The 21,959-nt window shown below is 40.0% G+C and overlaps 2 protein-coding genes across 3 annotated transcripts; one reads left to right on the plus strand and one right to left on the minus strand.

The window, feature by feature from the left end:
- The first annotated feature begins 2,153 nt into the window (after positions 1-2,153).
- On the plus strand, positions 2,154-17,472 carry evpla (envoplakin a). The gene is made up of 22 exons (XM_085163821.1): positions 2,154-2,396; positions 6,886-6,985; positions 7,077-7,231; positions 7,418-7,541; positions 8,195-8,326; positions 8,460-8,501; positions 8,795-8,956; positions 9,112-9,219; positions 9,311-9,406; positions 9,527-9,637; positions 10,284-10,430; positions 10,552-10,706; positions 10,801-10,898; positions 11,014-11,186; positions 11,430-11,605; positions 11,775-11,913; positions 12,002-12,195; positions 12,538-12,688; positions 12,890-12,973; positions 13,289-13,396; positions 13,481-13,573; positions 13,693-17,472. The coding sequence occupies exons 1-22, from the start codon at positions 2,326-2,328 to the stop codon at positions 17,080-17,082; spliced, it is 6,009 nt and encodes a 2,002-aa protein (XP_085019947.1). The 5' UTR covers positions 2,154-2,325; the 3' UTR covers positions 17,083-17,472.
- Positions 17,473-18,730: 1,258 nt separating this feature from the next.
- ten1 (TEN1 subunit of CST complex) lies at positions 18,731-21,952 on the minus strand. 2 transcript variants are annotated; one of them, XM_085163836.1, is made up of 3 exons: positions 21,766-21,952; positions 20,006-20,142; positions 18,731-19,657 (listed from the first exon to the last, which is right to left on the minus strand). In XM_085163836.1, the coding sequence occupies exons 1-3, from the start codon at positions 21,852-21,854 to the stop codon at positions 19,512-19,514; spliced, it is 372 nt and encodes a 123-aa protein (XP_085019962.1). In that variant the 5' UTR covers positions 21,855-21,952; the 3' UTR covers positions 18,731-19,511. The 2 variants fall into 2 exon arrangements, with proteins under 2 accessions (XP_085019962.1, XP_085019961.1); XM_085163835.1 differs by having other exon boundaries at positions 19,985-20,142.
- Positions 21,953-21,959: the final 7 nt, after the last annotated feature.

Here is a 21,959-nt window from a genome sequence, read left to right on the forward strand (position 1 = left end):
TTCTTGCATATACTAATGCATCAAGTGTCTATTGTCTGGCAGTAGATAGAGTTTTTCAGCATGCAAGACAGAAAAATAATGATTGTTTAGAACTGTGACTCATACAAAGCTAGGAAAAAAACAGTCCAAAAATAAAAACATTAAGCTGGAAATGAGGATGACCTTTTAATAATTATCACACATTTTCTTTTTCACACAGCATGTCCTCATACTGGCTTCCTCCCCTCACCCCAACCAGTCACAGCGCATGGCCGCCTCCCTGAGCCTGATTCTGCCAGAGGTTTAAAAGTTTTTCCTTGCCACTGTCGCCAAAGCACTTGCTCAAAGAGGGGTCATATGACTGTTGGGATTTTCTCTGTATTATTATAGGGTTTTTACCTTACAATAAAAGCAACTTGAGCCACTTGTCATTATGACAAAGACAAAATTCAATTAATAACAGTCCAAAAAAGAGATTTCATCTACACTGGGAGAAAAAAAATGTTAAAAATTGTAAAAATGCCTTTCAGACAGATCAACAGTGACCTGTTGTGCCAAAACTCCTCCTGTGCTACATATTTCAGATATTTCACAGCTGTAACTGTCCTTCAGAAGTAAAAATGTATGTACAATGCAAATTTTACATGCGATTAAAAAAGGAAACAAATTGCAAAGATTACACAAAAATAATATATTCTTTTTAAAAATATGGATAAGTAAATAAAAATATATGTGATGGGATAAAATAAATAAAAGGGGATAATGCTATATTGATTCTAAATTAAATGTAATATTCATTAGCCGTATGCGTCACTTTACACAATGTGGATTACACATATGGCAAAACCTTGAAAATATAAGTGTGGTTGTGTGTGTGTTTTGCCATGCTCACAAGGTTTCACCAACATGGGTATCAATAAGGGGAATCTGGTGCCTCAAGGGTTTATTATTAGAATATATGTCGGTTTTAAAAAAAAAATTATTTCAATAGATATTTGATATCAGCACTGCGCTGAGTTTATTGGCAGAAACAGTATAACTGTTTAGCCTCAGTTTATTTATAATATGAATTACTGTATGACTTTATCATGTAGTCCACAAATGAAACAGAAGTGGATCCAAAACTGAGCCCTGAGGGACCCCATATGATACACAAACTTTAAATAAGACAAGAGCAGCTCAGAAAACGTCTAATGGGGGTTCGTGAGTTATGTAATCACCTAGGACAGACCAGATCAGACACTTTAGGGCTGTTTGATCCAATATTAACAATCATTAAGAATCACATGTGTAAAATATGGATACATCAGTGCTTTTTCAAATGGCCAGCAGGGGACAACTCCTCTGGTGGAAAAAAGAAATCAACTTATATAGAAACCTTTTAAAAGGGCCGTTCAGCTTCTCTTACAAACGGCTCAGTATCTTGGTCTCTATTTTCAAGGGTTTTGAGGTGTGCAGTTCATTGATTTTCAGATTATTCAGATCATACCCTTCAGTTTCACAACAATAAGGTGACAGTGGCACAAATCCTGAACTTGACACTTCACACAAGGACTTTACGGTGATGTCGCAGTGGTCACTTCAATCTTTTATCTACAGTTTATGCAAACAAGACTGTAAGGCCCAATTTATGTGCTGCTACCTTTAAAACCAGACTGGTATTATTCTGGTATATTATTGGTATTATTCACTGAAGTTTTGAAAGGCCTGAATTATTATTTATTTTTTGGGGTAAACGTGAAATCGAGTTGCCTAATATTATGTATCCTCTTATACGAATAACCTTGAGAGACACCTTGTGACAAAACTCACCTATCCCTTTAAGCATTCAGATTTGCAGTTCAGTACCATTTTGGGTTTGTAGCACTGGATCATTTTTCAGCTCTATAATTTTCCCAAGGGATACAATCTTCACAATGCGTGTGACACACAGAGCCGAGGGAACAGTGCAGGAATGGACCGTTTCCCTCTGGCTTTCTGAATTATGCATTCCTGCTTTGTTGGTAATTAAAAGACCTGTGCGAGTTTGGAGAGTGTGTCAGGGGCCCAATGAAAAGGAAGGGCTGGCCTGAAGAAGGGAAGAAGAGAGGGAGAGTGCAGAGAACAGGTCGGTCCAGTCGTCCTCTGCAAGGTGGATGTTTGGGCGTTGACACACCTGTTAACCTGTTTGGGAGGAGCCACTGGCATTAAACACCGTGGTGACATGAGTGTGTGTGTGTGTGTGTGTTTGTATACTTCAGTGTGTTTGACAAGAACCAGAGAGAGCGGGAGTCAGAGACGAAGAAGGAGTGAGACAGAGAGAGAGTGAGAGTTTTTACTCGGGATCTCTGCTTGACGTCCGCCAAGATGTTTAAGAAAAAGGAGACCACCAAGGACACTAAGAATGGTACACTCAAGGTCTCGGGGAAGATCAGCAAGTGAGTTATTCACTGTGGATTTTATGAATGCGTGTATGAGTGTGGTGACACTGTATCTCTGTCATGTTCCTCCTGTTCCTGTTCTTCTAAAGCCAAGAACTGTGTCATGTTTCCTCTGTGTTCTTGCTGTCCTCTTTCTCTGTGTGTGTCTGTGTTGTGGTTTATTATATTACAGGTTTAAAGGAGGTTTTAATGCATGTTTTCCTAGGGAATTCCTTCACTGCTTTCAAGTGCTGAGTTATGTGAGAGTTAATCTTTTGGAAAAAGTGAAAGCTAAATACAAGCCAGGGGTCAAGTTTACTTTGTAAACACGATGTGCAACGGTGTCCTGCAAGAGGACGAGTGAAATGAGGGAATTATGACTAAAAGTGAAATTGAAAGATGTTGTCATCCTGATTATCAGGCAGAAATTTACCCTAAACCTAATTTATTGGTGTTAGACCCTTGACAGGTGTCAGATTATTTGTGTTAGTAATTTTATTGTACTGGAGAGAAAAAAATCATTCACAGAGAAACTTTCTGTCTGTGCAAAATGATTATTGGAGAGCTTTTGTTGCTTGAAGATGTAGGGAGTCCTATCAGGCTAGGCAGCTGTTCAGATCAGATATGGAAATATGACAGTCAGGTGGCACAGGTTCCAAAAATGTACATAAAGCTGACAGCAACCTGCTTTAGAGGTTTGCCAATAAAAATGAATTCCATTTGATGCATAATGTGGGTGAGGTTATTTTCATGTGCTAAATATAAAGAGAAGACTCATGAAGAGCCACTGAATCTAATTCATGGCAAATCTGCTAAAAGTCTCCGGATCACAGATCAGAACGCCATTTAAGTCGCTGCATTCAAAGCGGCGAAGGGGGATGATCACCTTTTTAAGTAATGGATAGTATTGAGGACGGGTATTCTTCAGGTTTCCTCAGGATCAGTTTCTATTAATAGAAAGAGCCCCACTTCAGCTGCAAAGCCGACCACTTCACCTTTTTGTTCCTGGGAGTAACAAAAGACCGCTGACGTGATCTCACCGTCAGGTGGTGTCCGGCTTGTGCTTTCACCTTGGCTCGGCTTCAGACATATTTTCTCTCTGCTGAGGCGTGATGAGGGCTGGGTTGTCCGTTTTGCTCAGCTGGTTTCTGCCTCTCATGTGGGCGTTGGTTTTTAACTGTACATTACAGAGTGACGCACAGGAAGTGCTGTTCGTTTCATTCAGTCATTTCTATTGTCAGATAATTGTTTATTTATTAGTTTAAGAAAAATTTGTGAATCGCAATCAAAAATGATTCCTGGGTGACAATTGTGTTTGTTGGAAATGACACGGACAGCTGGAGAGCTACGATGTATGGATTTGTGCATTAGACATGGCACCGGGACGTTTTTAAGTGTTTTTAAAATAAAGGTACAAATAAAGGTAAAAGTGGCAGCTAATGCTCGGGTCAGTCTGAGTCTCCAAGAAGTCGAAAAGCCCAAAGACGTCATGGAAAAATTTGTATTTGTGTGTTTGTGTGTGTTGAGTCTGGGCGGCTCTCAGACATTCATCTTGTTCTGCTGGTGCCTTTGGTTACATCACAGATTAGAGAGCTGGTTACGCAGGGATTTGATAATGACTCTGAGGACTGTAAAACACAGATTCATTTCAGCATTCAACATCCATTTCTTTGCTCCAGTGGTCATGTTGTAAAATAACAATTCTTGAACCTAATTTTACTATGAAATCAGACCTTTTTTTTAACCATATGAGTTTAGCTTGAGGGAGAAATGAGGGTGTTTGTGCAGAAGATGTGAGATCTTACTATCATCTAAAAAATGCAGGCAAGCCCTTCTAAATTATGCAGATAATCCAGTTTAAACTGGTCTCATAGTAGTGTTTTCTGTAGCAGTCATTCATTTAATCATTTTCTAAAAACCACCAACTGTTGAAGAAGAGCAGTTTAACGATTTCTTTAACGATTTTTTAAAAATTGGCTACAAGCTCAGCATGACCACACAAGCAGCCCGCACAAATGCTTGATTCATGCTGAGGAAAGCATAAAGTTCCCCCAAAACACCTTATGAGAAACTCAAAGTATCACCTTACAAGACAGTCCTGGAAAACCCTGCACAGCCACTCCTGCACAGGAATATCACACTGCTGCTTGATTTAAAATGCAGATACTGTATGTGTCTACAGCAATGTATGGGTGTGACCAGTAATTCTTATCTGCTATTAATAAAAGAATGAAGTGAATAAACCAAAGGTGACAGCTTTAAATAAAAGAGATCAGAAATCAGACCTTTATTCATTTCAGTCCCTACACAGTTTACCTTTATCAAGACAAACTCAGAACTAAATATCCGACATGTAGGAAAGTAAAAAAGTAAAATATAAAGATCTGTAAATTACAGAAGACAAACTAGAGAGTAAAGCCACTTTTAAAAATTACCTTTAAAAATCCAAATTGAGTACAATTATTGGAAACATGGCGCCATCCGTAGTATAGCGTGTGTTTGGTATGTTTGGCATCAGTAATTCATGCTCCTCTGTCTGATGATCACAGACTCTTTTTTTTTCATGTATTTATTTGTTCATTTATTTTTTTAGAGCAAAGAGGATAAATCATTTCCGCAGCCCACTGCACCAACTGTTTCTATAAACAATGGTAACTAAACAGGTTTTTCTTTGACTGCAAAGGTGGGAATGCATACCTGTCCCTCCTGCTGAGTGAGCAGGAACAGGGCAGTCGTTGTGACAGCAGCTGCAGAACCAGATTCTTTGATTTAGTTTTGCACATAAGTGTAATTTCAGCATGAGTGTGACCTTTCTCAGACCAAATCCTCGGCACACTGGTCATTTCCTCTATAAGCAGTTTTTTTAAAGTGCTGACTCTCTTTTAAAAAAGCAGTTAAAATCGTTTTATTTTCTTGATTTATTCTTTGTCTTGATCTGTAGCTTATCTGTTAAAAGGGCTTCATAAGTAAACGTACTTACACTGGTTAATATAACCATGTTATTCTTTATAATAACATGGTTATTACCGGTGGGCAGATAGTGATTTTTTGTTTTTATGTTTGTTTCTGTAACGGTATAAACAATGAAAGGTGGTGGATTGTCCAATGGTTGTGATCGACTCTGGGCTGGACCAATTACAATACATCCATATTGAGGTGAAAAGCAAGCGATTTGTCCCGTACCTCAGCTAGAATGAAAAAAAGACACAAAGCTGGAGTTATTCTGTGTATTTCTGTGTTTATTCTGCCTCTTCTTCTCTCATCCCTCATCGTCATAGAAATCATACATATATACCAACAAGACTGTACATCACTGTCACAACAGCGTTTGTTTTCATTCAAAGGCTTTATGGTTTTTCCTATAATACCTGGTGTGCCGGTCTCTAGTCAAAATACCTGGGCTGATTTTTTTGTCCCAGTCCAGCCCAGTCTGACAGCTTTTCATATCTCTTTTCTTAATGTTGACACTGACAGATACACCAACAATTGTGCTGCTAAGATTTTTTCATCTGTACTTTTTGAACTGTAGCTCTACTTTAGCAACATTTTTTAAACTTCAGAGACTGCTGTGCAATCTATCGCACATTTCATTACTAACAAAAGCAAAAGTATTTATTTAGAATGTGTGTGTGTGTGTGTGTGTGTGTGTGTGTGTGTGTGTGTGTGTGTGTGTGTGTGTGTGTGTGTGTGTGTGTGTGTGTGGAGGTGGCATACAGTTTTATACAGCTGTGTAAAATACATAAATCTCAGTTAATGATGCAAAACCTGGATTTTAAAAAGTCTATTTTTAACACACACACACATTGAGGAGCTATGTGTGCTGAACCAATTATAAGCAAACATATCTCCAAAACCCCGTTTGCAGTTTGCAAAAACTTTGATTTAATCTAATTTAACTTTAACTGAGCTCTACCCAATGATTTATTCAGGCAGTAGATACAAAGCCTCTTAAATAAAACAAATACAATATTTGTCTCCAATCCCAAAGACTTCACCTTCATGGGTGTAGCTAATCTCTCAATGGAATGTCTTCCTCCTCCTCATTTTGACAATCTTAGTCATTGCGTTGCTTTGCAGCGACACAATCAACACAAACACTGACAGAGGGAGTGACAGTCAAAGTTCAAGAATGGGTAGAATTTAAGGAACATTTTGGGTGTGGTGCGAAGGGTGGAAAAATCCTACTCCATCCTAAAAGATTTGGAAACTGTGCAGTTTGTGCAAAATAAAAAAACCTGAAGGAAAAAAATAAAAATAAAAACGCCCTCACTGTGCAGATTTTTTTATATAAAGGATGACCTGGGGATCTGAAGTTTGTCCACAAATATAAATAAGTCTTTGTTGGTGAGAGTGCTCATAAAGATGCACACCGTAAGGTTTCACTGCAATCAAGCTGTTAATTATTCAAAACGTCTGCGTGGGAGTAGTCGTATACTTACCAATTCTGTATCATCCCTGAACTGATGTGTGCTGCTGTTCAACCTCTGACCTTTGTTGTCTGCTGCAGGTCACAGGCCACCGACTTGGCCTTGCTGATCACCCAGATGCAAAAAGATGCAGACTTGGTGGAGAAAAACGTCCTCAGGGCTGAGGAGCTGCTTGCTGTGGTAAGAACAAAACAAAACCTCTAATTATATGAACGATTACCTTCATTGCCTTTGTAAAAACGTCACCTTGTCTGTTGTCTGCCTTTGCCAGGATTTTGAAAATGACAAGAAAGAGCTGCCATACCAACATCAGAAGGAGATCTCAGATGAGCTGGGTGAAGCTGAGGGCCTGCTGAAGAAGCTCTTCATAGATGTTGACAAAGCCAAGAACCTAAAACATCCACAAGCCACAGACATAGAGAGCGAGTGAGTTCATGCAGAATAAATACAACACAGAAGATTTGCAGTATACCTGGTCCCTCCTCTGAGAACATACTGAGGATTTTAAAACATTTTAGCTGTTTAATATCATTAACTTTGAACTCATTGGAGCTCCACATTAACCACAGTTGTTTGTTTCTTTGTGTCTTTTCTGCCCTTTGATGACTCCAGTGTCCTTCATCTTCATGAGCGCTGGCTGAAGGACTGTACCGTCTACAGAGACATCTACGAGCAGCTTGATGATGTGTCGCGGATGCCCTTAATTGATTGGGGGCCTGTTTTAAGTGAGAAGCAAGTAAGTACTGTTACACTGTCTGAACATCCACGTCAGTCTTTCATACTCTATTAAATATTAATGCTCTTATTGTCAACAAAAAAGACAAAAAAAACAGTTTTAAAACGGCTGCCACCAACAAGTATTTTCCTCTGTAGTCAGACGCTCTGTAACAAAAACTATTCAAACTTTGAGTCGCACTGTTGCTTATTTGAGCATCGTAGAGAAATCAGACTCCTTTGACATGATGTCAGCAATCTGTAATTCCTATGTAATCTATAGTTCCCTTTTTAGCTAGCACTAGCATGGCCACCCTTGCTGTTCCCCCTGCAAGCCACTTTGCAAACCCCCTCGACATCAAGTGTTCTGAAAAAAATCAAACTAAATATTTGCAGTCTTTTAAAAAGATTTAAGTCTCCATTAGGAACTACAGGGTGGGGAAAATGGCAGTCACCCTTTCACAGGATTGCTTAATAATAAATAACATTAACTGTATCCTTTAATCCTAATGTAATCTAAATGCACTTGTTTCTTCGTTATGCACCTGTCTGTACTGTAATAAATCTCCCAAGCAGAGCTGACTGATTTACCGGCCTCACCCTGTCAGACCTGTCCTTCGGTATCTCATCACTACATTTCCATGAACTGCTTTCTTCTGGTGTCTGTGCTTTCAGAAACTGGTGGATGTGGAGCAGTTTGGCCCTAGTATGGCTGATCTGGAGAAGCAGATTGCTGCTCACAACATCGTACACAAAGAGATTGAAGCCTACAACACACAGCTCTGCCTCGCTTCTGCTGGCAACAAGGTATGCATGCATGATTACACAAGAACACGTGCTTGCATGATGTGTTTTACTTAAAACTGATTGCAGCTTGTGTCCTTTATTAAGCAAAAAGCATTTCAAACAGCCGCTCACATACGCTGTCTTGTTTTTTAAGGAGAAATACGAAGCTCTGAAAAAACAGTACAACAACTTATTGGTGAGTTGCTTCAGTCACTTAATGTTCAAAGATAAAGACAAGTCTTATTTCACTTTTGGTTTTGGCAGTATAAAAAGCTGTGAGGCAATTTTTCTATTTTTGTTGTTTTTTTTCTTCGTTGGAGAAAAAAATGAAAAATGTAAATTTCAGCTTAAAATTTCCCCCCCAAAAAACTAAAAAAATTTAAAAGAAATAAAAAAACAAAAATAATAATTAATACATGAATAAATGAATAAAAAAAATTCTTTTAGGGGTACTCATGTGTCTTTCCATTTTAATTTATTTCTCCTAAGGACAACTCCAAGTGGCGCCGCCACTACCTCAATAGCCTGTACGAGTACATGCAGGGCAGCAAAAAGGAGCTGAACTTCCTGGCAGAAGAGCAGAATAAGATCAAAAAGCAGGACTGGAGTGACCACATGTTGGACCCGCCTGACGTTCGGAGGCAGTATGAGGTTAGGATTAATGCGTTTTTAAGTCAGATAAAAATAGAATTGAAAGGCTCACCAATCACAAGGTGTGGCCTGTCCAGTGTGACAGAAGTTGTTTTGGTTCTGTACCTGGATGAATTCACACATAAATACGTCAATTTTGATTTGATCTCATTTAGAATTTCAAGAACAACAGTCTGCTGTCCCACGAGGCCGAGGTGAACAAACTGCAGGATGAAGGCGAGAGACTTGTTGAAATGAAGCACCCCGCAAGCGACACAATACAGGTACTTGAAAAGCCCATTAACAACATCAGCTTCACTCTTTCATCATGAATGCTGTTCAAAGGTATGTCAACTCCCTTCATTATATTTCCAGGCTCAAAGAGATGATGTACGAAATGAGTGGCAGAAATTCCTCAATCTCTGCATCTGTCAAGAGACGCACCTGGACAGCGTGGAGGATTTCAAAAGGGTGAGACAGAGTTCATCGCAATGCAGTGCTCAGTTTGCAACCTGTTCTGTCATCACCATTTGCAGATTTTATGCATAAACTCAAAACAAAACAAAAAGTGTGCTTTGTTCTGTTTTTCAGTACCAATATGACAGCGAGCAGCTGTCAGAGTCACTGACCAAGCTTAACAGCACCCTGGACCCCAAGACTCTCAGCAAGAAGAGCAAAACTGAGAAACTGCTGCAGCTTGAGGTACCAGTACTGCAACTCAGCACACATAAGAAATTCAGCTTGCACCCCTCTTTCAAGCTAGCAGTGAGGATTTTAAAAAAGTGAATGAGAAGGAGATTTGGATAGAAAATGAGGGACCGGGGCGGCAAAGCTGGAGACAAGGAGACTCCAAAGTCCAAAAGTAAAACAGGAAAAGTCTCCAAAAGTTGATTCTGTTCAGCAAAAGCCTAAAAAGGGAAATTATAAAGTCTTTGAGTTATATTTATTGAATAATTCTCAATGTTTATTTATTTATTCATATGTAAATGGACATATATATGAGAAAATATAAGGTGTAAACACAGCAGACTGAAGGAAAACTGTTAATTGGCTGGGCAGGTCACATGAAACTTTACAGTCAATACAAAGACCTGCCAATATACACCAGAACTAACAAAAACAAATACATAAAATGAGTTAAAGGTGCTCACACACCTGGTTTGCCACCACCCACTGATTGAGATGTGTTATAGAGCAGTCTTTCATTGCTGTACTGGTACTGAAATCAGGAAGAAACAGAGGTTCATTTTGTGGGATATTACACTAAGTTTGTTAAACCCAGCAGAAAGATTATGTGAAAAGATATGTTTGGAATCTTTTTTAAATCTTTGTGTCTTTTTCCTACCAGGCGGAGGAGAAAGATGTGCAGAAATGTGAACAGCTGCTGGCCGACCTGAGGAAACGCAGCACCACCATCGCACCGCTGAAACTGCGACGTACGACCCCCAGCAGAGCCATCACTGTGGAGTCCTTGTGCGACTGGGAAACAGGCACGGTGGGGAACAATTTTTGTCTAAATGTAAAACTCTAACTGCATGTGGCTGCAGTAAAAAAAACAACAACAACAACAACTTTGAAAAGTGACTTGTCTGACTGAATCAATCGTTATTTTTTAGGATTCTCTGCAAAGAGGAGACAAGTTCACCTTAAAATCAAACTCAGACGTTGAGAACTGGAATGTCATTTCCACTGATGGAAAAACTAAAAAATTCCCAGGAGTTTGCTTCCAGATCCCACCACCTGACTCAGAGGCCATTGATAAAGTGGACCTGTAAGTGCTGACAAGCTTTATTATTAAACAGCTCAAATGGCACATCCGACGTCTGCCCTTTCTTTGACTCCGTCCCTTTCTTTTTGTTCATTAGTTTGGGCCAGGAGCTTGCAGACATCAAGAAGAGAAGAGCCGCTCTGGCCGACTCCCTGAAGAATAACAAATCAGAAATCTCCAGGGCCCAGCAGTTAGGTTGTTGTCAATTAATTAAATGCATAAGTGTCCTCATTATATGCAATCACTGCATCTTTAAACCACAACTAAAGTGAGCTCAATCATTTAAAAACGTGTCCTTTTCCTCCTTCAGCCCCAGTGTCTTCTGCCCCCATGGACCCCAAAGCAACAGCCCTCTCTCAGCAGCTGGACAAGCTGGACAATGACCTGGCCAAAGCTGAGGAGAGCATGCTGAGCCGTCTGCGAGCCCCGCTGAGCCGCAGTGATCCCGCTGGTGATCTGGCCGAAAGGATGAAGGAGCAGGAGGTGAGAAAAAACACAAACTAACATCAGCACCAGCTAAATATCATTCACCACGTGAAACTAAAACAAACCATATAGAAGCAATTTTTTTGCTGTTATTATCCTCATATGTGTGTGTATGCATTCATACCCTATACAGCATAAAGAGATTCTTCGCTCCTGCAGACTGTCAGCATGAAATGATTATGCTGTGAATTATACTAATATCTGATGTTTAATGGAGGGTTGTATGGATGCTCTTTACAGCAAACTGCTCAGACACTTCAGGCTCTACAGCAGCAGCAACAGGCTGCACAGGCTGGCATGCAGCCCCTGCTGGCTAAAGATCCCAACGGGACCTCTTCGGGGCTGCCGCTCAAACTCAGTGCTGCCAGCAACAAGTCTGACAACCTTGCTGCACTTGCTGACCTTTACAATAAGAAGTAAGAGCTTGTTTTATGGCGGGGTTAGAACAACATTTTTAAAAACTTAAATCAGTTTTTCATTTGATATTCTTCTATCCATCTTTGTTAAGTTCTGTTACTTGAGTAGATGATCTAGATAACGAATAACCTTAGTATATTAGTAGTTTATTTATCTTCTTTTCTGCAGAGCAAATGCCTCACTTAACCTGGAGAAACAGATCAAGAAGGTGGATGGTCTCGTCTCCGGCTTTGAGAAAAGGCTGAGTGAAGATGGTCCGATCCCTGATGGCCCAAAAGCAATTGAAACCCGTGCTGAGGAAATTCAAGTAAGGAAGTCTTGACCATACAAATTTGAATTCTCTTGCATATCTCTAATGTTCACTTTGAATTGAACATCTCCTTTGTGGTGTTTAGAGCCAGCAAAAGTCTGTGGCAGCTGCTCAGAATGACATGAAGAAGCTCAGCAAGGATCTGGAGACCACAGAGCAGCTGTGCAGCTCTCTGCAGCAGGGCTACCAGGAGTACTGCCCGGACATCCAGCGCCAGAAAACAGAGGTCAAGCAGCTACAAGCACGTTATACCAACGTTGCCAACCAGCTGAAGGAGAGGTGAGAGTCAGACTGTGAACACACATCATCTCAGTCCCTTCAGCTTTATTAGAAAGACAGACTACAGTGGTTTTCCCTCATCAGCCTTTTAAATCACTTAAATCAAGCAACAAGGAAGTGAGAAGTACCTTTACGATTAGATCAGGCATTTGCAACCTGCAATGGGGTTAATCTATACTTCATCTATAAATCTATATACATCTATATATAATCTATAAAAATGTGCTACTACACTACTAAAAGGTAAAACAGGTTTCATTACATAAGGCGTTTCTGTTGTCATAATGTACCTAATACACCAATACCTTATAATGTGCCTAATACCTCTCATATTCCTCTCAGAGAAAGCACCTTACTCGAAACTACAGGAAAGAACCAGGAGTTCCAGAGCACATGTAAATCCCTGAACTCATTCTTGGACAACCTGCCAACAAACAAGATAAGCCCCAATGACGACCTGTCTCAGATTGCTGCTAAGAAGAGCTCTCAAGAGGTGAGACTGTCTTCTGATTATTTACCTTTAAGTATCACATAAAGAATAAAATAACAACCTGGCTACCCACTCCACACATAATGTCTTTTTGATTTATGGATGTATAAACATTATTGTCAATATGAACCAGTAGACATTCACTATGATTATGACAGGACAGTAACTTTAGGTGATTAATGTTTCTATACCTACGCATTGCAGAGGGTGATGGACGACCTGACGCGGAAGGAAGCTGACATGGAAAAGGTGACGAGCCTCTCTCAAGACCTGCAGGATCTCCTCAATGTAAGACTCCTAACTTATAATAAATAATATAATAAAATAATTTATGGAACCATGGTGTAGTGGTACAACCCTGGGAGGAAATGCTAATCCTGGGGATAATGGGACTTCCCTCAGGAAGGGCATCCAGTGTAAAGTCAAATGTGTTGAAAAGTTAAAAAAGCATAGAATGCATAAATGCATTTTAGGCAACACAGAAAGTAAATTAATACATTTTAATTTTAACATTAGCAGACATGGCTCGTACTTAAAGATTCTGAAATAGGCAACAAATGACATGAAACAATTCAAAGATTTTAAATCTTCACGTCTCTGCAGGAGTACGAGACCAACGTTGACACGTACAACAGTACGCTTGAGGACGCCGGCGCCACCGTTCCGAAGAAACCACGTATGCCCACACTGTCTGAGGCTATTCAGAAAGAGGTAATGTCTGTGTGTTTTTCAACATGATACACACTTCTCACATTTATTTATAGATCGAGGTGACATGAGCTTTGCTTATTACAGGAAAAGAGTCTGGTGAACCGCTACGCTGAAACGAAAGCCGAAAACACCCAGCGCCAAAAACAGATGGGCCTGGCTGAGAATCTCATATCACGAGTAAGAAAACAATGAATGAATTTATTATCTTTTGTATGCATTTAGATTATGCTTTCATTAAAACTAAAGCTACATTGCAAATAATATTACTTTGAATAAATTTGCTTTTCCTGCTGCAGAATGAAGAGACAGTTCAAGCAGTGGCACAGCAGCAAGTGCGGTCTGAAAGGAGTGCTTTTGAGTTAGATGGTCTGGTAAAAGAGCTGGAGGAGGAGAAGGAGAGGAGGACTCATGCTGAGACAAACCTGAGAACTTTCAAAGACAGGTTTTTGTCTTTGAAGAGTCGCCGTGGAGTTGAACGTGTCGAGGAGAAAGAAGTACTAAAGTACTACCGTGACCCAAAAGTGGAAAGTGATCTGAGGGATCTGCAGCAGACGCTACATGAGGAAATCTTGAAGCGCACCACCATACAAACTGAGGTTGAGGTTACAAACAAAAAAGTCACCACCCTGGCAGAAACCGTAAAGAGCGCTCCACCAAAACTGGTGACTAGAGAGGTGACAGAGTTTGAGAAAGATCCCCAGCTGGATACAGAGGCTGCTAAGCTGAGAGATCAAATAATGAAGATGAGAGAAGAAATTCGGATGAGGGATGGGGAGCATATTCAGATGAAGACAGAAGTAACAATTCTCCAGCAGAAGAGGCCAACAATCAAAGAGAGGGTGGTTAAGAAGGAAGTGGTTAAAGTGGAGAAAGACCCAGAGATGCTGAGAGCAGTGCGAACATTTGAGACAGTAATTTCTGACGAGAGCAAAAGGACCAAGCTCCTCCATGATGACATCTTCCAAACAAGGAGTCAGATAAATGCACTAGAGAGGCTGATTCCTAACATTGAGCCTAAGATAATCACTAAAGAAGTCAAAAAGATTGAACAAGACCAAGACTTAATCAACGAGTCCCAGAATATTCGAACAAGCCTGGAGGAAGAGAGAATTGGAAACAACTCTCTGGTCAATGAATTGACGGTGCTCCACAACCGTTACAGAGAAGTTTACGAATGGAAACCCAGAGTTGAGGTGAAGGAAATTGTTAACGAGATCTACAGGATAGACCCAAACACAGAGGTGGAGATAATGCGGCTCCGCAAAGAGATACAAGACTGCAGCAAGCAGCGCTCTGACCTTGAAAGAGGGCTTACCAAGGTGACAACTGAACTCAACATCATTCAGTCAGAGAAGCCAAGAATTGAAACAAAAGAAGTTTTCCAAGAGGTGGTTAAAGAGGAAAGAAGCCCCGAAAATGAGAAAGAAATTCAGAGGCTAAATGACCAGGTGTATAATTTACACAGCAATTACGACTCCTTCCAAGACCAGCTGAGAATGCTCCGGCAAGAGAGAGATGAGTGGAAGGCTGAAAAGTCAAAGGTAGAGATCCAACTTGTCAGCAGAGATCTTATTAAGTATGAGCCCGATCCACTCCAAGAGAAAGAGTTTGACCGCTTGAGAAATAATGTGCGGGAAGAGGCACAGATTCGGCGCACCATTGAAGAGATGGTGTTTGACCTGAAAAATAAATACATCCAGTTGGAGAGACAGAAACCAGAAGAGAAGGTGGTTGTCCAAGAGGTTGTTCGTTTGCAGAAAGACCCAAGGCAAATGGTCGAGCACGAAAGGCTTAGCAGGAACCTGGATGAAGAAGTAACGAACCGGCGTCAGTTTGAACTGCAGCTACAACAGTTAAGAACAAAGGTGGAAGAGAAAGAGAGGATCCTCAGAGAGAGTGTTGAACGCCAAAAGAGGATTCAAGCTGAGTCTGAAGTCAGAGAGATTAAACTGCGTATCTCACAGCTGGAAAATGCCCCACCGCCTGTTGAGGAAAACATAGTTGTCGAGGAGGTGCTCAAGGTGGAGAGAGACCCGAAACTGGAGAGGCTGACAAGCAGTCTGCGGTCAGACATGGACAACGAAACCAGTGATATTCTGAGACTGCAGAGAGAAATCCGTAACATCAACATAAAGCTTGAAATCTTGCAGAAAGAGAAGTCCAGTGAGAGGACAGTCTACAAAGAGGTTGTCCGTGTTGAAAAAGACCAGGCAGTTGAGGCTGAGAGGGATCGCCTGAGAGAACAGGTGTCTCAAAGTAAATTTGCTAGACAAGACCTCGAGGATGAACTTAGACGTTTCAATGACAAAATCCATTTCCTAATGAACAGCAAATCTGCTACTTCAAGAGAGGAGACAACCCTGATTATGAACCGAGATGCCTTACAGAGAGAGAAGGAAGACCTCACTCGTGAACTTAGATCCCTTGATGGCAAGAGGCACGATATCAGCCTGTCCTTCCAGCAGCAGAGCCGACTGATGAGTGAAAGAACGCAGATGAGCAGACAGAGAAGCATTAAGATGGAGTCTGATGTCATGCGTTTGGAGAGGGACATCTTGGATGAAAAAGACAACATCCATCAGCGAGATAGCATCATCCGTGAGCTTATACAGAACCTACAGAAAGAGGAGAGTGCAGAAACAAGAACCAAAGAGACCAATGTCTCTACAAAGATCACAATTTTGGACCCAGTTACCGGCAAAGACATGTCTCCTTATGATGCCTACCTTCAGGGCTTGATTGATCGTCCGCAGTACATTCACCTGCAAGAGCTTGAGTGTGACTGGGAGGAGATCACTTCATTGGGACCTGATGGGGAGATATCTGTACTCCAGGATCGCAAGAGCGGAAAGCAGTACTCCATCAAAGATGCGCTGAAAGAAGGAAGATTGACAGAATATGATCTGAAACAGTACAAACAAGGAAAAATTCCCATCTCGGAGTTTGCCCTGCTAGTCGCTGGTGACAACAAGAAGCAGTCCCAGTTCAATTCAATCACCCCAAAATCCACCACATCACTCAATTCAGCACCATTTAACCTATCTGCTGCCAAAGAAACCTACCCAGTTGCTGGAATAATAGATACAGACACTGACACCTGCTATACAATACGCAATGCCACCGTGAGTAAGCTAATTGATTCCACAACTGCCCAAAGACTTCTGGAGGCTCAGGCATCAACAGGAGGAATCATTGACATCAGCAATAAAGGGAGATACACGGTTCACAAGGCAGCAAACAGAGCCCTCATCGAGGATAGTCAAATTCAGAGACTGCTCAATGCACAGAAGGCTTTCACTGGAGTTGAAGACCCTGTGACCAAAGAGCGTTTGTCTGTGGGAAAGGCTGTTCAGAAAGGCTGGATGCCGAAGGACACTGCCATTCGCTTCATGGAGGCTCAGCACCTGACCGGAGGGCTGGTCGATCCAGATACTGGTGACAGAGTTAGCATCTTGGATGCCGTTGGGTCCAGAATGATCGACAACACAATAATGAGAGACCTGGAAACTGAGTCCGCCTACATCAAAGATATTATAGACCCAATCACAAAGGAGAAAATCAACTACAAGCAAGCTCTGAATCGCTGCAGGAAAGACCCAAATACAGGCTTACCAATGCTGCCTGCCTCTTCCAAAGGGTCTGGTTACAGTCCAGTGTACAATTCGACTAGATATGCAAGATTTTAGATATGTTTACTTTTTGGAGACATCTTTTCTATATGAAATCCATACATTACTTACAATGAACATTTTGACTCAGGAAAAGTCTTCTACTGCAAAGCTTTCTCTCTAGCCAAAATAACTGCTGCTGAGTTTTTTTGTTTACTAAAAATGTTTGATGTGGGCAGATTTTTCTTTTTTGGTTTAATTTAAAAACAGTATAAATGAAGTTTATCTTCAATATTAATGTGTTATTAGGGATACTGGGACATGGTGCAATGGTATTTGCCAAGATTAATTGATTCTGTATTACTCATTATTACTCATGGGTTTTCTTCAAAACTGTTCATTGAATTTTATCTTGTTTGATACCTTATAAAGAAACAAATATCAATAAAATAAATTATAATGGTTAAAGTGTATGGACTCTCATTTTCAATGCTGTGCAGTCTCTAAAGTAAAAAAAATGCTATAAAAAAGTATTTACTTCATCTTGATTTCTTAGTTTTTTTTGTATATGTCAAACTTAAATGTTTCAGATCATCATCTTTTAATATTAGAAAAATATAATATAATAGTGTAATAGAGGTCATGCCAAAGTATCTCAACAAGATTAAATACAAGACTTTGACTTGGGCAGTCCAAAACCTTCTTTTTTATTTGTTTATTGAGATATTCAGAGGTAGACTTGCTGATGTGCTCTTAGTCGTTGTCCAAGTGAGCTTGGGCTTCAGTGAATGAACTGATCGTCCATGTCCTGAAACAGCAGGGGAGCCCCAGACCATCACACTACCACCACCATGTTTGACTTTTGTCGGGTTGATGTTCTTTTTATGAAACAACTAGATGCAACAGGACTCAACCCTTCCACCAAGTTTATCTTTTATCTCATCAATCCACAAAATACTTCCCCCAAAGTCTTGGGTATCAGTAAGATGTTTTTTGGTAAATATGCAATGAGTCTCGGTTATTTTTGTTCAGCGGTGGTTTTCACCTTGGAACTCTCCCATCTTTGTGTGCCATTTTTGCCCCGTATTTTTCCCATTGTTGAATCAATAACACGGACCTTAACTGTTGTTCTGGGTTCTTTTGTGAACTCATGGATGAGTCGATGATGTGTTCTTGGAGTAATTTTGATAGGCTGGCCACTCCTGGGAAGGATCACCACTGTTTCCTCCATTTGTGAATAAAGGCTCACAGGGTTGTTCACTGCCTTAGATATATCTTTGTAACCATTTCCAGGTTGATAGATGTCAGTAACTTTGTTTCTCAGCCATTTCTTTAGACAGTGGCATGATGTGTTGCTTTGTGAGTTCTTTTAGGCCGCTTCACTTTATCAAACAGGTTCTATTTAAGTGGGTTTTTTTATTCTACTTGCCTGACAGTGATCAGGCTTGGGTATGGTTAGTGAAATAGAACCCAGCTTTCCAACAAAAAGTTTTCAATCACAGTTAATTCGTGACTTAAAAAGTGGGGGGATTAGTTTTTCACATAGGGCCACGGTTTGGATAGTTTTTTTCCTTAATAAATTAAATCATCAAATAATAAATTAATTAATCAATAACACCTGTATTTTTTAATTTACTTGGGTTATCTTAGACTAATATTAAAATTGTTTTCATGAAACATTTAAGGCAAATGATAGATTCAAAAAAGGGGCTTAAAAGGAAGCTACTGATGACTCAAACAATCCTTTATTTCAATTTGTACAAAGATTTCTACATCTGATCATTTCTTAACATTAACTTCTGCTAAGAACACACTTAGCTGATAAAATTAATGGGACAGACAACATAAACCTGACCCAAACTTTAACAGTCAGATGAGATTTCCCAATATTAAGTTTGCAAAGTTTTTAGTACACAATTCAGTCTCAAAGTAGCAGACAACACACAGTTACAGAAAGGGAGCACCAGCTTGAGGTGCAATGCATAATATTCACCAAAACTCTGCTGGCTTAACAGCTGCAGAATCCTAACCTCTTCTGGCACTGATGTTTCCATGGCCAAGCTGCTCCTGATGGCCCAGTATGTTTGGACATATAGTGAAGTTTTATCATATTACATGCATACAGATATTTGCTCATATCTTTAAAGCTGTGTCCATGCCGAATCATCACCTGGAGTCTTCAGAATCACAGACAAAACTAAAAATGTGACATATTTATGAGCCATAAACCCAAACCATCTGTTTGTAACTCTTTAATGACCCTACAAGAAAATCTAATAATGCCCCACTAATGCGGGGCTTTAGCTGTTTAAAAGCAATCCCTTGATCAAGTGCAGAAAAATCCCAGATCACAGGACAGTCACGTAAACTCTCAGAAGTGAACCTGTGTCTTTTACGCAAATTTAGACAGTTATTAAGTTCACTGTTCAGACAGCACAGCAAGGGGCATCACTGCAGCTCTGATGACCAAAGAGCACCTTGAGAAACCACATGAATAAAGTCCCTGATCATGTTGTATCTGCAGGTTGTGCACCCAGTTTGCGCTCCCTCTCTGTGAAGAAGTTTCTTTGTTCAGTGATGGCTTTCTCCAGAAGGGCAATGTTTACACCGTCAACACAGTTCAGCACACGGGCACGGACCATTGCACCGACTCCTGTAGGACAAGAAGTTACAAACACAGGCAGGTGATAGCACCAAAACATCATACCCAAATTAAACTTTTCAAAAGGCAGCATAAAGCTAAATAGAGTCAAAGAAATTTCACTGGTACTGAACTGCAATTTACATTTGCGTTTGCCCAAAACAAACACAAACAAACAAACATAGCATTTAAAGATGGCATCAGGTCAACCACACACAGGACAAACTGACACTTGCTTAATGTTTCCCATTTTTAAGTTATGTGAAGGTAAATTAACATCTGAACAGTCCCCTGCAACATTTTTGCACACTGTCTGTCTGTGTGAAATATTTCTCTTACTCTCATCATTTTCTATCTCACCCAGCACAATGTACTGGGCTCCAATTATGGGGTTGAAGGGCTCCACAAACAAGGTGTGGACAACCACACGGTGCTCTTTAGAAGCATGCTGTGCTGACAGCGTAGCCCTGGACTCCTCAGGCTGATAGCATACAAGTCTGAAAAAAAATGAGTAAAACATTTTAAAGTGAAGTTGGTTCATTTTCAGATCCGTGGTTTAGTTATTGAGCTATACAAGAGTAACTTTGTATGATTTACAATTTAAATAATCATTTACACAACCGGTTCACAAAAGCTACCCTTCAATATTTTTTTAAAAAGTGTGTAAACAGGTGAGTACAGTCCAAATCTATGTAGAAGATATAATCGCTGATCTGTGTATGTTTTAGTGGTTTAATGAACAGCCAATTGGGCCATAAAGTGTGAACAACACAGTAGCTTCTGTATGTTTAATCTGCTCCATTTGTTTTTCAAATTGATATAATAATTATAAAAGTAAACTTTATACAAACTTTATAACTTTAAAACTTTATAAATTACTTACGTTTTAGGTGACAAACAGGAGAATAGGGGATAGCGATAAATAAAGGTGTATGAGCAGAGAAGTGCTATAAAATCATTAATGTCAGTTACACAGTCATTTCTGCCTGAGTCAACATCTACCACCCTCAGTGCTGCTGCCAGTCAGTGAAGACAGCAAAAATCCTAGAGTGCATAGAAAGTTTATTTTCAAAGATTTTCATTTTTAAGAGGACATTTTCAGAAACTCTATGGTTTTAATACCAGTTTTTCAAACTTTAACTATCTTACAAACACCTTTTACTTGTACTGCATCCTACTGCATGTTTTTCTTAATTTGTGAAAGTATAATAAGTCTCTAACTGTAACACATGCAGTGAAAAACTAAGTACACCTCATGATTCAGTAACTTGAAGGTGGTTTGACCTTTAACAACAGTAACGTGAAGTAATCGTTTTCTGTATGACTTTATCAGTGTCTAATATCATTGTGGAGGAATTATGGCCCATAATGTTCGTGCTGACATGCTGTATTTGATTTGCCAAATGTGGTGCTGTTCATTATAGTCTAATATCTCTGCTTTGGTCTTGTTTTCTAATAGTATGATCATGAACTTTAATATTTAATAGGCTAACTGAAGCCTGTAGAGTCCAAGATACTTTGACAACTAACATTTTTTCTATTTCTCTGGCCATTAGATGGCTGACCTTTAGTTGAATTTGATGGGGCATGGACCTCTGGGAAGACTGTCAACTGTCTTGAATATTTTGCCACTTGTGAATAATTCACTATTGAACGATGGACTTTAGATTGGTTGGTCTTGTAATCCATCTCAGACAGATAAGCAGTGAAGATTGCTTTAATGATCAAAGATCGTTGTTGATATTTTTCCTCCTTGGCACCATGTTAACAGACATCTGAATGCTCCTAGCCAGAAAACTGTCAAAACTTCACATTTTACCCATGGTCAATAGCTCAAATGCATTTGATTCTCAGCATCTGGTTGCTACTTACCCTCTTAATGCCTATGGAAGAATAAACGTGTGTGGGCTAAATCAACAAACAATAGAAAATTTAAATAAAATATCGAATTTACTGAAATACAACCAAAAAGTCGTAGCTTTACTAACATAAGTCTGATTCTGTCCTCTCTGACCACATCAGATCAGGTATATACAAGATATTGTGCTTGTCACAACTGGCTGTTCATGATCTCATTAACCACACACTGAAGATTTTTTCTAGTTTGAAACAAACCCCACCTGCCAAATGTTCTGACTGATTGTCCTTCCTCCACGCTTCCAGAGTTTATTTCCCAGGGGAAATGAAAAACTGCAGCTAAGGGCAGCATCCCGATTTCTTAAAAAAATGTTTGGTTTGTATGATTAAAATTTAAGAGTCGTTTAACTGAAGACGACTTGGTACTTCCGCGCTACATGTCACGTGGCTTACCTCC

This window comes from Neolamprologus multifasciatus, chromosome 6, assembly GCF_963576455.1.
Source record: "Neolamprologus multifasciatus chromosome 6, fNeoMul1.2, whole genome shotgun sequence".
NCBI classification, from domain to species: domain Eukaryota; kingdom Metazoa; phylum Chordata; class Actinopteri; order Cichliformes; family Cichlidae; genus Neolamprologus; species Neolamprologus multifasciatus.